The sequence below is a fragment of the Diadema antillarum genome, unplaced genomic scaffold (assembly GCF_040938485.1).
Source record: "Diadema antillarum isolate AM-2024a unplaced genomic scaffold, OU_Dant_1.0 scf00000213, whole genome shotgun sequence".
Classification (NCBI taxonomy): Eukaryota; Metazoa; Echinodermata; class Echinoidea; order Diadematoida; family Diadematidae; genus Diadema; species Diadema antillarum.
This window is the reverse complement of record NW_027271102.1, coordinates 623,218-638,423: the sequence shown is the minus strand read 5'-3', so window position 1 is coordinate 638,423 and position 15,206 is coordinate 623,218. Positions and strand designations below refer to the sequence as shown.

The window sequence follows — 15,206 nt, the reverse complement described above, 5'->3', positions numbered from 1 at the left end:
TGCCTCTACTTTTCATGCTTCTCTTTGAAAATCAGCCCTAACTTTGGCTTAAAGGGCAATTTCTTCCCATAAGTGGAAAACGAATAAATAAAATAAAAGATAATAAAGGGGAAAACTGTCTTTCTTTGATTATGTATGCGCGCTTGTGAGTTAATTGTCTCGAATTCATTGTTGGACATGTATCTTTGATTGAATCAGTTTATGTTTTTCTATAAAAGGTGCTTTATTAGCGGTATGTTACATTGAATTTTCTGTCATGACCAGAAATAGGTGGACAGTCCATAAAACAAAATATAGAATGTAGTCTCATGGTCCACCTAGTGGTTACTTCTGGACATGCACCATCACATGAAATTGAAATGGAATGATCACATGAAAAAGCAAGAAAAGAAGGGGCACCTAAAGAACTTAATGGTGAGAAAAGGGATGAATCATAACCAACAGAGGATTTCATTTGGTGTATGTTTTGTGTATAAATTTGTGAATCTAATCTTAGATGTTTGCACATTTACAATTACCTTAAGGATACAAGATGTCAGGTTTTCCCTGGTGGTGAGCTTCCCTATGTTGCCGGGTTGGAAAAAAGCAATCAAATTCAACTGAAGGAAGCACGTCAGGAAGAACTTGAAGACACACACATGAAAAATAATAATAGTAGATAATAATACAAATAATTTCAAATTGAGCATGTACACCAGGTGAATTATTGTACATAAAACTAGAAATACAATTGTGGGGAATGGTATTCGTCCCACCCCCCCCCCCCATAAAAAAGTCACTCCAGTATAACCAAAAAAAAAGTGTTATCAGAGTACATCTCTGAAAAAAAACCCACAAAAACAAATATAATTGCGCACTGTTAATTAATAATATGTTCTTAGCACCCAAATCCTATCCGATGACCCAAAACCTCTGCCCCCACCCCCCAAATAAAAATCACCGTCAGACAAATTCACGGTACCAGGTATCATCAACGTACCCAAACCATCTTAGATATACACAATAAAAATAAAAATAAAAAATGATTTCAAAACCTTAGCTTCGTGTATCGTTAACCTGAGACTCCATTACCCAACGTGTTCTCTATGAAAATCCTTATGTGGTAATACATACACCATTTTGCAATTAACAATGTATATGCACCGAAATTCATAAATACTATTGGGTTTTGAGAAGAATGACTAAAAAAAAACATAACCCCAACCCCCCCCCCAAAAAAAAAAAAAAAAAACCAAACAAACAGTGAAATACTGGATCAATTATATGTATGTCCTACACATAAAGTCTGAAACCCAGGGACAAAAAGGTTGGATCGGAAACAAAATTAAATATAAATCAATCAATCATAAATCAAAATGTATAAAAAATTATCTTAAATTCAATTCCATTGTACCTACGAACTGAAATATATCAGTCATGTGAATGGTGTTCGCCCCCCCCCCCCCATAAAAAAATTCTGTGTGTCATAGTAACCAAGAGCAGTCATATAAAGAGTAACAGCAAAAACAAAATCACAATCCTGGGCCCCATTTCATAAAAAGTTTATATGACAACTCACTGCTGGAATGGCAATTGTCATGGTAACGACAAGAATCCAGCTTCTTGATTGGCTGTTTGCTGTGGGAAGTTGTCATTCAGGCAAGAGTTGCCATCCTAACATCTTTTATGAAATGGGGCCCAGGTCCTAGCACACTGAAAAGGGAAACGCAACTCCTCTCTCCGTTTTCACCGACATTGTTATTGGTGAAGTTGTTGAAATTCGAGGATTTCATCTGAAACTATTTTCTTAGTTCATCACAGTTTCAGTCAGAGAAGAAAAAGGTTTTCCGTAGATGGAAATATCGCATAATTACGGTCGGAAGTCTCTACAAACTTGTCGTTTCGCAGCAGAGCACGTTGCTATATAAAGCTACACCCAGTGAGGTGGGAGAGACCCCCGGCTGGTAGTTTGATGAGGTGCCTAGCATATCGTAGCCAAGGTATAGTCTTCTTCTTCTAGACGCTGAATAATCCCGAACCGCTACCACTGATTTATGTGTCGAAACAAAGTGGCCGTTGGGGGCGGTCTTCAATATCCCGTCGCTCGTTGCAAATGGAAAATAGAAAAACGAATATTGAACCGATATCCTGTTTTCCATTTCCTATTTTATGAAATATTGAGAAAATAGGATTTTGAGTCATTTTCCGCCATTTCATCATAATGAAACACGGAAAACAGGATTTTAGAGCAAATCCATTATCCCGTGTTTCACTTTCAGTTGAAATTAGGATATTGATATTTTATTCATTTTCCCGTTGAAAGAGCAGACGGGCGACGGGATTTCCACGCAATATTCGATTTTCCGTCACCAGTTGTCGACCGGTCACTGAATGGTACTTTAATACCCTGATTCACCTCCCTGGTTATTCCTATACTTATACAAGGGCTTGCAGTGGAATGTCCTTTGCTGCAGGCATTACATCACTGTGGGGATTCCCCCGTTGAAATTTACACATGGGAAGTACCGTGTGCTGTACGTACATCGTGTGTGCACACATTGATACTGCCACATATTTTATAGCACATTGTGATATACGTCAGCAGCCTAAATAACATACAACTACACACAGTTAGGGTCTGACATAGCCCCTACACGCGCACAATCTGGGCAATTTTGTGATAAACGAATCGCACATACCACACAGACAACATAAACTCGAAGAGCACATCAGAGACGTCCGTCGGTTCGCTACTGGATTCCATGCCCACAAGACCAAGCTACAAAGGGGACGATCGAGGAAGTCCTTTGATTTCTTTCAGACAACCTCAGCTGATTTTCGGTCAGATCGCGCTCAAATTTCTGGGATCTTAGAAAAAGACAAATCATCAGGTGACGAGCTCTTTCCCGTGTAACTTTTGTCACATTCAATTGACATTTAGAAGCTGTGATCGTTGTTTTTTTTTTTTTCTGTGAAGCTTCGCTGGCGTCATGGCGGCAGCCGAAGGTGAGTACATACATTGTATTATAGTAATCCTAACTAATCAGCGTATCTGGGTAATTACCTCCGAGGACAATAATCATTATCCCCCGGCTAAATACTGCATGGTTAGTGATAAGGTTAGAATTAAGATTAGGGTTACGGTTAGGTTTTATGGTTAGAGGTTGGGTTAACTATGATTGGTTCAGGATGTGGATTTGGGTTAGTGTCAGGGGAAGGATGTGACAATAATAATGTCCAGAGGGTAATTGTTCTAGAACCCTAATCAGCGATAACGGTCTGTCTTCAACTCCCGATGCTCAAAGCTTGATGTTGCTTATGACTTGTGTCTTGTGAATTCCTTAGGGATTGCTACTTCACATTCTTAATATATATATATTCGGTTCACGTTCTGAAAAACAGTGTCTTTGATTGTCGTGTGTACTAATCGTGCTTTAATTACATGATCATTGATCTAGAATGATCGTTATGGGGATGGGCTTGGGAATCGAGAGTGACAGCTCCTCTGATATAGGGACATGGTCAATGTTGGGGGTGTCTGTTCTTGAGAGAGGAGTTTGGAATGCAAGCTCAAGAGGGGCATTTAGCGGTGTTCCAGACTTGGGAGGGGGTCCAAGACAAGAAAAGTCGGAGAAAATCCTGCCGCACTCTGGGGGTTCAGAAATTTAGGCAGTCCTGATGAAGTATACAGGGTCTAAGGGAGGGAACTTTAGCATACAATACGCCTATTATATTAATTAACACAAGGGGGATCTAACAACTGAAGTAATATGTTGTGAATGGGAGGGAATTGTGGTTCGAATTTCGATTATCAACTATTCAATACTGATGTATATTCAGTGTTTGAAATGCATTGTAAAATTGGGTCAATCCTCCTTCCGTATAACAAACAGAAATACAATAATTATGTGTAAAATACTGAACATTGAACTTCCCTCTTGAGAAAAAAGTCAGAGATTAACGCTGTTTAAGGAAGAAACGTCAGATATTTAACAAAATGTTCGAAATAAAAATTGCTGAGATGAAACTGACAGAGCATTTTTAAATACCAGAGTTGCCAATGTTAAAGGTAAAACACCAGAAATAAAACGTCGCAAAATTGGACATTAAAACCAGCACAAATTTACATTAAATCCTGGCATTTCATTCCACGGGTATCATTGCCCGTGTGTTTTTTTTTTCACCCTCTGACATATCTCTGACATTTTATTTATATGGCCTATAGCACGACTGCTTTACCTCTAGCTCTGCTTACCATGCATTTAAACCTCCAACATTAAAGTATTCACGCGTAAACTGAACGACACAAACTTCATGGCAATTCACCATTAACCATGCGTTATGGTAATTACTTTGTTCTCGCATGACGACACAAAGGAGGTGGGGAAACCCAAGACCTAAGAATAATCCTTTGGTCATGAACTCTGACAATAGCATGGAGCAAAAAGAAACAGCGCAGCTACAGTTTCGTTTTATGAACTTTTCAGATACGAGCGCTGACAGAAAAAAAGAGAAAAAAGGTTTGCACAGGACCACTAATATGTTGCTTTTGGACTTTGTCAGATTAAGAGTTGAAGAGGTGTATTTGATCATTTTGTCATTCCATCCTCCCCTGTGTGATGACAACCTTTCAGTACTTCCTCTGACACGGGCTCTGACAGGATTTATTTCAGTCGCCTTCTTCAGAATCCATAGTACATAGGACTTTGTGTAAAGACTTTAGTGACTGGTATTCCCCGGTAGGAACAGGGGAAAAAAACTGCCAAACAAGATACTTTTGTTTTCCTTTTTCATAAAAAAATACACGCACACACCCACACACACAGACACACACACACACGCACACACACACACAAGCATATAATGCTCAAGAGAAAATACAAAAATACGTTTTCTTTTGCGCAATCCATTCGAAAACGAAAGCAGTAAGTAACCAAGTGCATCCTTTGTCGGTTTGGTCAAAATTGGTGACTACCAATTATGTTTACATGGGTTGGCGCATTATATTACATGTCATACGTTTTATACACGTTGGAATTGGATTACAAAATGCCACATCTAGAAGATACCATGACTACATGGAAACATGTTAACTTACTTTACTGTATACAGTTTACAGAAAATTCTTTCAAGATAACCAAGACATGAAAATTAAACCATTAGTTACTTTACTTTATTACTTTAATTCACTGGCATCGTATAGGAACTTATATTATTTATGTCATTGGGCACTAAATTAAGGCTACGGTCACAACTCAGAGCGGCGACCGACCGATTTGTAGCCTGCTCGGTCGCTGCTGAAATTTTGGCACTGCCCAGCAGTTTTTGGAAATGTCTCAGCAATGCCCGAGCGATGCCCTGTCGATATCCTGTTGGTCACCGGTCGATTTTAGGTAAAAAAATGCAAAATATGGGGGTCTTCTCCGCGCAGAGACTGAGCAGTCACCGAGCGACGCCCCATCGGCAACTGGACGATCTCCCACCGGCCACCGTTCGATTTTTACGACTTTGCTGAGAGACCGACGGGTGATCGATAGGTAATCTACCGATGTCCCGTAGGCGTACCGGCGGCGACCCGCCGGTCTCTGCCAGAAATTTCTCACGAGTTACCTGGGTTTATGCATGTGCCTATGTAATTTGTGATGTGATAATGCATTGGTTATTATAAATTATTCAAGATAAAAATCGAGGCAACAGATCTAAGAGTTTAATTACCAACTATAAACCTCGGATTTTTGAAACCACAGACAACTAGAAATTAGGAAATCAGACAAAAGGGAGGAAAATCCTAGATGGAACAAAGATTAAGATAGATTAGATTATTCCAAAATATCTTGTGTGCTTCTTTATTATACAGCATTTTTCTATTCCTATTCCATTTGATATTTTCCTTTTCCCCATTTCTTGCCATTCATTCACAACGTCATTACTTCTTCATTCAGTAGACCTTTAATAAATGAAAAGATAACCAAACCATACATATCGACTCTAGCTTTTAGTTTTCATCTCTTTTGCCCAAAGTGGTTGTCCCTGTCTTCCCTGTCCCTCATGTTAGTTGCCAAGATGTTGAGATGCTGAGATGTTGGTGGAGTTTCCTTGCCTCTATCCCTCCCCCTCCGTTCTTCCACATTGCGCTGGATTCTCTTCCCCATTTAGTCCCTGGTTTCCTTTAGTGCTTCTGTCATTTTTTTTATCTTTATCATTTTAGTCAGTAAATCGATCGACGGCGACCGCTCGATCTATTTCCTTGGTTTTCTTCTATGCTGTTGTCATTTTTGTCTCTATTATTGTTGTTCCCAAAATCTCGTTGCCGCTCGGACTCTGAGCGTAGTTTGGGCAGTGAGTGAAAACTGGTCGGTCGCCGCTGCAATTTTAACTCCGCGTTAAAATTTCAGCGGCGACCGACCGATGCCTTAAAAATCAGTGGTGCCTTGTCGGTCACCAGTTCGGTCACCGGTTGGTCACCGGTCGATCTTCGGTCGTTGTCCGACCGAAATTGGCTAAAAACTCGCCGACCGGTCGCCGAGCAGGCTGAGTTTGGGGGTTGTGACCTTATACATGTATAGCCTAAGGAAGGCATTGCACGAAAACTCACTCAGAGATCGACTTTGATAAGCGATTTTTGTGCATGAGCAGAACAGTTGGTTTTTTTTTTTTTTTGCAACGTTCGAGTAGTGAAAATCTAACGTACCCTAAAACTTGTTTCGTGATGCTTGAGACGTTATCGAAAACTAATAAATTGCTAATCATCTTCACGTAAACAGACATTACAGACGAGAAGGGCAATCGGCGGATAAACGAATCAGAGGAATTTTGGGAAGAACTTGATCGTAATCTACAGGTGAGTTAGTTCGGTACGAATGTAATCAACTTTAAAGTGGGAAGAACTGACTGTTCAGATTTAATTGGCTATGACCTATCAAAAAAACTAATTCATACTTTGTTTTTGTTTGTTTTTTACATTAAGATACAAATACAACTGTACGCATATTGTAACTAAATACTTCTTTTACAAATGACTATAAACAGTTTCAAATCGGAAACATAATGACACACACACACACACATACATAATTTATATATATATATATATATATATATATATATATATACAGTGTATATACGAAGACTGAAGAAACAAACTGGTAATGCATTTTTGGCCAATAAAGCATGAGTTTATTCGACTCAAATTTTCGGCTTCCTAATACGCCTTCTTCAGGAGTCTAGGAGCCAATACGTAAAATCTAAATAAATGAATATATATATATATATATATATATGCGTGTATATACAGTATACTACGTATGTATATAATGTATAGAAGTGTATGATAATAACTCTACGTACAAAGGATAACACAGCATTTTCGTCCTTCAAGTTTGATTTAGTGAACAAGAAAAGTGAAACTATGAAAACAGGTCAAGAATTTGTATAAATTGCATGAATGACTCAATGAGATTTAAGTACACATGCAGGTATTTGTTTTACACCCTTCCATGTCTGCAGCTTGAGTTCAGTCCGGACCGATGTCTTCCAACAGACCCACTCAATGGTAAGCCGGCTGCCCGACCAATTTACTGATCTACAATTTGCCCTTCTAACTTCATCGACGTATTAATACCGGATCGTTCAGTGTTTTGAGTAAATCATGGCTGAGACACAGTCTGCTACGTGAAAAAAAAAGGTCTTTTAAAAAACGTTGAAAGTCCCGTAACCAACGACGCCTTCCTAAATTCTGCTTCTTGAATTTACCTCCAATTTTCTTTTTTTCTTCTTTTTTTTTGCGGGGGCGGGGGATTTTGTCATGGGAAGAAATGAGATGATGATTTGAACAGTTTGGAACCATTTTTAGTGGTAACGTCGTCACTTTTGCTTGATTTTGTAAAACTTAATTCATTTGTAGTTTCATATGGATGATTGTATTCCGATTAATATCTTTCTCTGGTGCCACGTGAAGGTCATTCCAGCTCTTTCAAGTGTCGATTGGCACAGACACCCACACAGCGTTAATGGATAGACACTGTACAAAGTCCCAGGCACATAAAGGATACGCAACATTTTCTTTTCAACATTGACGCAATTCTATTTTTAATTGGTCTTTGGGCCTGATGTTACCATCATGATATGATGAGAGGTGGCCCTAGATTACCAAATTGTAAACCATAATCAAAACAACTTATACACTGTATGCATATTATATAAAATTATTCATCTATCCTTCTTATGATCAATTCAGTGATGCCTTTACTTTTTTAACTTTATAGTTGGAATCATTGATAATTTCACGAATGATCATCACGGCAGAAAAACAAAAACAAACAAATGAGTCAATGATACACTGACACACCCTATCACCACTCATATACCGGCTCCAGGTAGCGAATACGCAGCGGGGATTGCGATCCCCGAAAGATCTCTCCTCGAACAGCTCGAACAGTTCGGAAACCAGGTCCAACTCAATGAGCAGGAGATTGCTGATCTCATATCTTCTTTGAGAACCAATGAAGTGCAGCTTCCAACAGAGAGCAACAACCTGTTGCGGAACACTTCTGGTGATTGTTTGATCATTATATTTGAGAAATTATTTTGAATAATTTGTTTGTTCGTTCGTTTTGTGGAACTGGACATGCTGGTATTATAGTTGAGATTAGATATGGTAGTGGTGCTAATTCACTTCTACTGTATTAATGGATTATGGCAAGAACAAGAAACTTTCTCATCCAAGAATTGAGCATTTACCCATGTAGGATCAGCGATCTGAAAACAACGCTAGAACACCGTCTCGGTTGATTATCATGCCGGACTTGAACAAAACTGTCAAGCCTAGCATTTTAAGATCGCGGTTCCACATCACTTTTAAGATTCAAGCCAGTTATAGTTTCATGTCCATAGACATGATAGACGGTTACTTTTTGTCAAATTGTGCACTCCCTCGGCATATCATGCCAATAGAAATATCAAAGCGTCAAAGTGTTAGAAATTGCGACAAATCAACTAAGCCAGACAATATACATTTATATATATATATATATATATATATATATATATATATATATATAAACAATGTGTATAAACATGGATATAAAATATATACTTTTCTGAGATTATTTCAAGGCGAGAGCTAGAGGAACTAAAAATAACACAATGATAGAATGCCTCGCAGACCACGATTTCTTGATAATATGTAGAGAAAGGCTACACCTTAGCTAAGACTCATCCTGTTTTTGTTTGGTACAGATCAATGCAATGAGCAAGTGAACCCATCAGTTGGTGGTCAGTTTCATTTGAACGTGCTTGAACTGCCTTGTTCCAGTGGAGGGACGTATCAACAAGCGCCCGTACCATTCCAGTCGCCCGCTCGACCACAACAGCCGTCAGGCTCGGCTGCAAGTGCAGCATCAGTGCGAGTCCAGAACCAGGCACCTCCCAGACCGACAGGGGTGGCCCAGGTGGTGAGAGACAACAGTACGAGGTCCGAGCCATCGGCCTCTAGCGATGGCCTGCCGCTCCGTAAGTGGACTATATTAGAATATTTGCGCATCATGTAATTCAAGGCATTTGCAAAAGCATCTTGCGTTGTCTTAAGGTCTCTCGAACGAGAAATATCAATTGATTTGATTGCATCGATTTTTTTTTCTCTGTACGGCGGCATTGCCGTACAATTTCATCAATTAATACCGTTATCATCTAACATCAGGATATATACAATTTTCACAGTATATTTTGTTATTTCGTACAATTTCAACAATTTTCATGTGCATATATGATTTAATATCATGCGATATAAATGTCTATACAGAACGGTTACCAGTGTCCCAGAGTGTGAATCTCTTCACACTGTTAAATTCGAGCGTTTTAACACTGTGGCCACATCAAGGGCGCCGGAAGCCGGCCCGCGGAGGCCGGGGGGGGGGGGGGGGGGGGGGAGGGGCAGGGTGGCACTTGCCCCCCCCCCCCCCCCCCCCGTGCCCCTGTAACAAACAATTTAAAGATCAAAATGAACAATAAAGGCATTTGTCTTGTCTAAAAGTTGCTGATTTCATAACTGAAAATGCGAAAGTTTCGCCCCTAACAGGGCAAAAATTGTAATACACTAACAATATACATTGTTATATCTATACACTAATATTAACTTATGAGTAAGTTTAGTGTATACATGGTAGCCTAGCGTCCTCGAGTGTGTCCGCTGAAACATACCTTTAGTAAACCTGACATTTTTCCTTTTCTTCTTTGCTTTCTAGCAGTATAAGAATATTTTTTTTATTGCTCGAACAATGCGATCACGTTTTATTGAATGCGTTTCGGACGAATGACAAAGTGAAAGTGGCTAGTTCGCTCTGCCCGTACTACTATAGTAAAATGAATAGTTTTTATAAGTTATGATCATAATCCTTCATATCATGCTTCGCAGTGATTTCTTTAATTATGTTTAATTCCCTAGTAATTTAAATCAAAATGCTCTATAAGCGCGACTCTTACACTCTGTTTTTACACAAAGTCCCTACCGTGGGAGGGGGTATCCCCCCCCCCCCCACACACACACACACCCTCGCCGAAGATCTCACACGGTCACATAATGTACCCCCAGTATGTTATGATCATAGTACTTCCAACTGATTTTTTTTTTCAATATATTAATTCCCCAGAAATTTGCTTTTAAATGCTCTATAAACGCGATTTTTTTTACTCAGTTTTTACAAAAGGTCCCTACCGTCGAGATTCCCCCACCCCCCCCCCCCCCCAAAAAAAAAAAAAAAGTGTTCCGGCGCGCTTGGACCACTTTGTGAATCATTTGTTGAAACAGAACATTACCATGTGAACTCTCTGTGAAAAACCACACCAGTGTCGAATCATCTTCACACTGTTAAAGTCAGAGAGTTTTCACACAGTTGTTATGAACACATTGTGAATACACCGTGGGACACTGTGTTCTTTTCAGCAGGGATATGTTCTAAATCGAAGCTATAAAAGTGTTTGCAAAAAAGTTGATTGCTTTAGACAATTTATTTTTACTTTTTTTCAGATAATTATTCACTGTTTGCTGATATGCTCGTAGATCTTGTACTTCGGATAATCTTACCCAGATAATGTTCTAAAACTAATCTGTTCCCACTCAGGCGACGATTTTAAAGTGAAGGTCATGTTCAGGAAAAAACAGGTGATCGAAAGGGAGAAGGAAAGAGACTGCACGCTCTACTATCAATCTCTGGACCACGACAGTGACCTGGTGACCCCTGTAACGACGACGAAAGTTCCGATTATGACGTCACATACAGATTTTCTGAATGAAGGAAGCAAGGAGAAGCGCCTTACACTGAAGATACTCGAGAACTGTTTGGAAGGGTAAGCTTAGATACACTTTCTTGTCAAACTCATTCTGAGCTCATTTAGTTGTTGTGATCTGTCCAAAGGTACTATGATGGGTTGATAAAGTCTGTAAATTGTATGTATGTTCTTAGAGGCAACATGTGTGGGTTCACATGCTTAATATGGGTAACAGTAAATGTCTTGACTTTTGTGTACCCTGACCTACATGTTGTCACCATTTATTCCTCTTTTATTTTGCGTACCATGTACAGTACAGTGTATCCCTTTGTGATGTTCACTCTAGTTTTTTTTTTTCATGTTTGTAATGTTTATGATATGTTTCCCATGGTTGAATAGATAGATAAATAGAAAAATAAATAAATAGATAAGTAGATAAATAAATAATTTTAAAAACAATAACAATTATAAATAACAATAAATACACAAGTGACAGGGGACATCCAAAGAAAGTCATACACGCAATATTTCCTAACGTTGCCTTCTTTATCTCATTCCATTTGCTTTTCACACGATTTCACACACGAAGATACAAGTCATCACCCTGGATAATACAATTATTGAATACGCCTACTCTTTATACTGAACGTAAATACGAAAGATTAGATTGGTCAGTCACACAAACCATAATATTATGAATGTCATGGAATATTCGGTTTACTTAGAAAAAAAAAATTACTGCAGGCAAAGGTGATGATTCACAGCATTTATCAGTGCAAAGACAATGATGGACAATTGTCCATCATTGTCTTTGCACTGACGAAGGTCTGAGGCAAACCGAAAATTTTGTAATAAAAGATTTTGTAATCGTTGGATCCATGGCGTACTTGAGACTCTTTCTTCTAATAATTATATATATATATATATATATATATATATATATTGTATATATATATATATATTTGAAGAGCTTGCCTCCAAAAGGCGCTAAGTTCATCCTTTACAATGGATTTAGCGCCTTTTTGAAGCAAGGTCTTCATATGTAGACAGGGTTCATGATATTTACCGCTTACATTGGTCTAGTGACCCATTGTTGAAATCCTTGTAACCTGTAATCATTGTAATAATTATAGTAATCAATAAAGTTATTCTCAAGGTCGTGACCTCGTTAGCACGTCTAGCGCGAATTAATATGCCAGTTCGGAGTTCCACTTTGCGCATGAGCAGAAACAAGGTCATTCGGACCAACAGGCATGTTGGTTTTTAAATTTACTGGGATAAGCATCTGTCATGTAATGATTATTCATGTAATCCTTATAAACGCCGCTTGCCAGCACATCCACCTGACAGCAAAAGTGGTATTTGGCAATATCAATGGAAAGAGATTGTCAATACATCCAATGCAAAATAATGAAATGGATGCTTTCTCAAGTGTGAATTGACAGATCATTCTGCTCATCTGGTCTACGCAAGTTTATTCTTTGTTTGAACAGGATTGATGAATCCCATAAATTGTTACGTAAAGCTTATGCATTATGTCGCTCTGAAAACGAGTGAAGTGCCCCTAACCAACTGAGAAAAAGGAAAGATCATTCGTACCAATGTGCCCATGAGCTAACTCCGAACTGGCTTATTATCTTAATGGGCGCTATTGCAAGTTGACCATATAGAAACAAAATCTACATAATTTTAGGCTTATCAACATTTTAAATCACAAGATGTGCACATTTCTGGCTTCAGTGATGAATATGATATTTGTCTATTTCTTTTTACTTGTGCGCAGAGTCAGAATATTTTCCGATTGTAGCGGAAACATCTTCGTCAGAAGGCTGTGCAAGGCTCACGTCTATTGGTCCGATGTCGAGACAACCAAACAAGAGTCATCGAAATTGAAACACGACAAAGTGATAAAAGTTTTCGATTTCGGTGAGTTCTACACCTACTTCAGAAGCCTGTATCCCGGAGATCGGCAGCATGAATTAATAATACCTTCAATCTGGCTGAGTTTTGCACAGAAACACGGCGGTGCCGCCGGCCCTGTGAACACGTGCTTGGTGTGGGTTCGCATTGATCCGTTGAAGGCGCGCGAGATGGTAGAAGGTGTAAATCCTGAAGTCCGGCAGACGTCACTCGGCGAGTCGCTTAACAGTGCCAATATTCAGGATGGGATGTCTATGTGAGCTCTGTATGAAAAAAACATTTGCAATATTAGTCATGTTGTTCCCTAACCTCTCCCTGATTCCGCCCGCCCCCCCCCCCCCAACATATCGGCCATCAGTGGCCCGATCGCGTCGAAATTTGGCAGGCACGACACCCACATCTACAAGACTGTGTCTTAATTTCGTTTTCATCGTTAATTTCACATTCAAATCAATTTTTGTTATGCAAATTAAGCAAAACATCTTATTTTAGCTCTTAGAACACTAATTAAAAACATTGAGACTCTATTTCTTTCGTTCGTGTAGGCCTGTCTTCACATCTTCAACAATCGTACACCATAAAAACTTCCAGAAGGCATTTAAATTCTTATTTTTTATTGTTTTTTGGAATTTATTTTGTATTTCTTTTTCTTTGCCTTTTCGATGGATATTATTTCCTACTATGATAAGTTTATAAGTGATGAATACTGATGTAGTAGAAATAGTCATGGCTTTTATGAATTTCATGACAGGGCACTGTTTTTCCTCAAGAAATGTACACAAAATCCCAAATTGTGCCCGGTTTGGGAGAAAATGCCGGTTATCGTATAAAAATGGGAGTGGCTTCATAACGGTACTCGCGGACGTTTCAAATTTTTGGGTCTCAAAACTTGCGCTAGACTTGAAAAAAAAAAATGAAGAAGCCTCGCGGCGAGGTCTTCTTGCGGTGCAGAATTATTGCGCGAAACGTCGAGGAAGGGGTGAATTCTCACCCAACACCCCGACCCCCACCCCCTCCTCCCCCCCCCCCCCCCCCCGGGCCCCTAAGGGTTAAGTTTGTCAATTTCTTAAAATTTCAAAATGTGCAATGTGCGTTTTCTTTTCTGTTTTGGAACAGCTGCAGAATACCCCGTCATAACGTTGAGGGCGTGTATTACTCTACATGGCTCACACGGGTAAATAATGTCCCCATAGAGACGTGTGTGAAAATTCAAAATTCAAAATTCAAAAAGAAAAATGTAAAATAACTGGGAGAAATTAGGTGTTTTATCTTCAATACACCCTTTCATCCATCAAATTTCCAAGGGGCTTCTTCAGCTCAAACTCTGTCCAAGGATTCACACAGCCTTCTTTTCACTAAAAAATCCCATATTTTCTGTACATGCACCCAATCAAATGATAGTCCCTTCAAATTCCACGAGAAAAGCTTTCATCTTCCAATCAAAATGCAGTTTGTAGAGGAATGATACTCAATATCTGCAGCTATTCAGTTTTTTGCCAAACTGCATTTTTGATTTTTGATTAATTTGTTTCTTCATTTATTTCAGTACCTTTGGTACGAATTTGTGATGCGGTCAGGGATATTCCATTATATTTACAGGTGTGAGCCATAAAGTATAAAGGACATATTTCTTAAATGATTATTTTTAATCATAAATGTGTTTTTCATGATATTTCGACCTACATCATAAATGTCTGAGAAATTGCGCATTGAAGGGTTGTAAAGCTGGTCAAATGGACACTTTTGCAAATGATGCACATTGGGGTTTTTCAAAAATAAATCTTGCACTGTTGATATACATTTGTAGGTTTCTATACGATGAATATAGATAAATGCAGTTATCCTTGCATAAAGGTGTATCATCATCACCTTATTGTCTACAAAGTACTGTAAAAGACTTTGATTTATCAAACAAATTAACTTTATGTATTTTGAACTGTTTCAATGGTAGCCACAACAACAACAAAAATACATTAAAATACGACAATCATTCAAAGTTGTGTAATAAGGACTGCTTTATTCATGAATTCAATTACTTTGTA

General features: G+C 38.8%; 1 protein-coding gene across 1 annotated transcript; it reads left to right on the top strand.

The window, feature by feature from the left end:
• The first annotated feature begins 2,591 nt into the window (after positions 1 to 2,591).
• Positions 2,592 to 13,478, top strand: LOC139724422 (uncharacterized). Its single transcript, XM_071635567.1, has 7 exons — positions 2,592 to 2,985; positions 6,744 to 6,820; positions 7,486 to 7,531; positions 8,355 to 8,531; positions 9,217 to 9,489; positions 11,097 to 11,322; positions 13,028 to 13,478. Exons 1-7 carry the CDS (start codon positions 2,970 to 2,972, stop codon positions 13,422 to 13,424), a joined length of 1,212 nt encoding a protein of 403 aa, XP_071491668.1. The 5' UTR covers positions 2,592 to 2,969; the 3' UTR covers positions 13,425 to 13,478.
• The last annotated feature ends 1,728 nt before the right edge of the window (positions 13,479 to 15,206 follow it).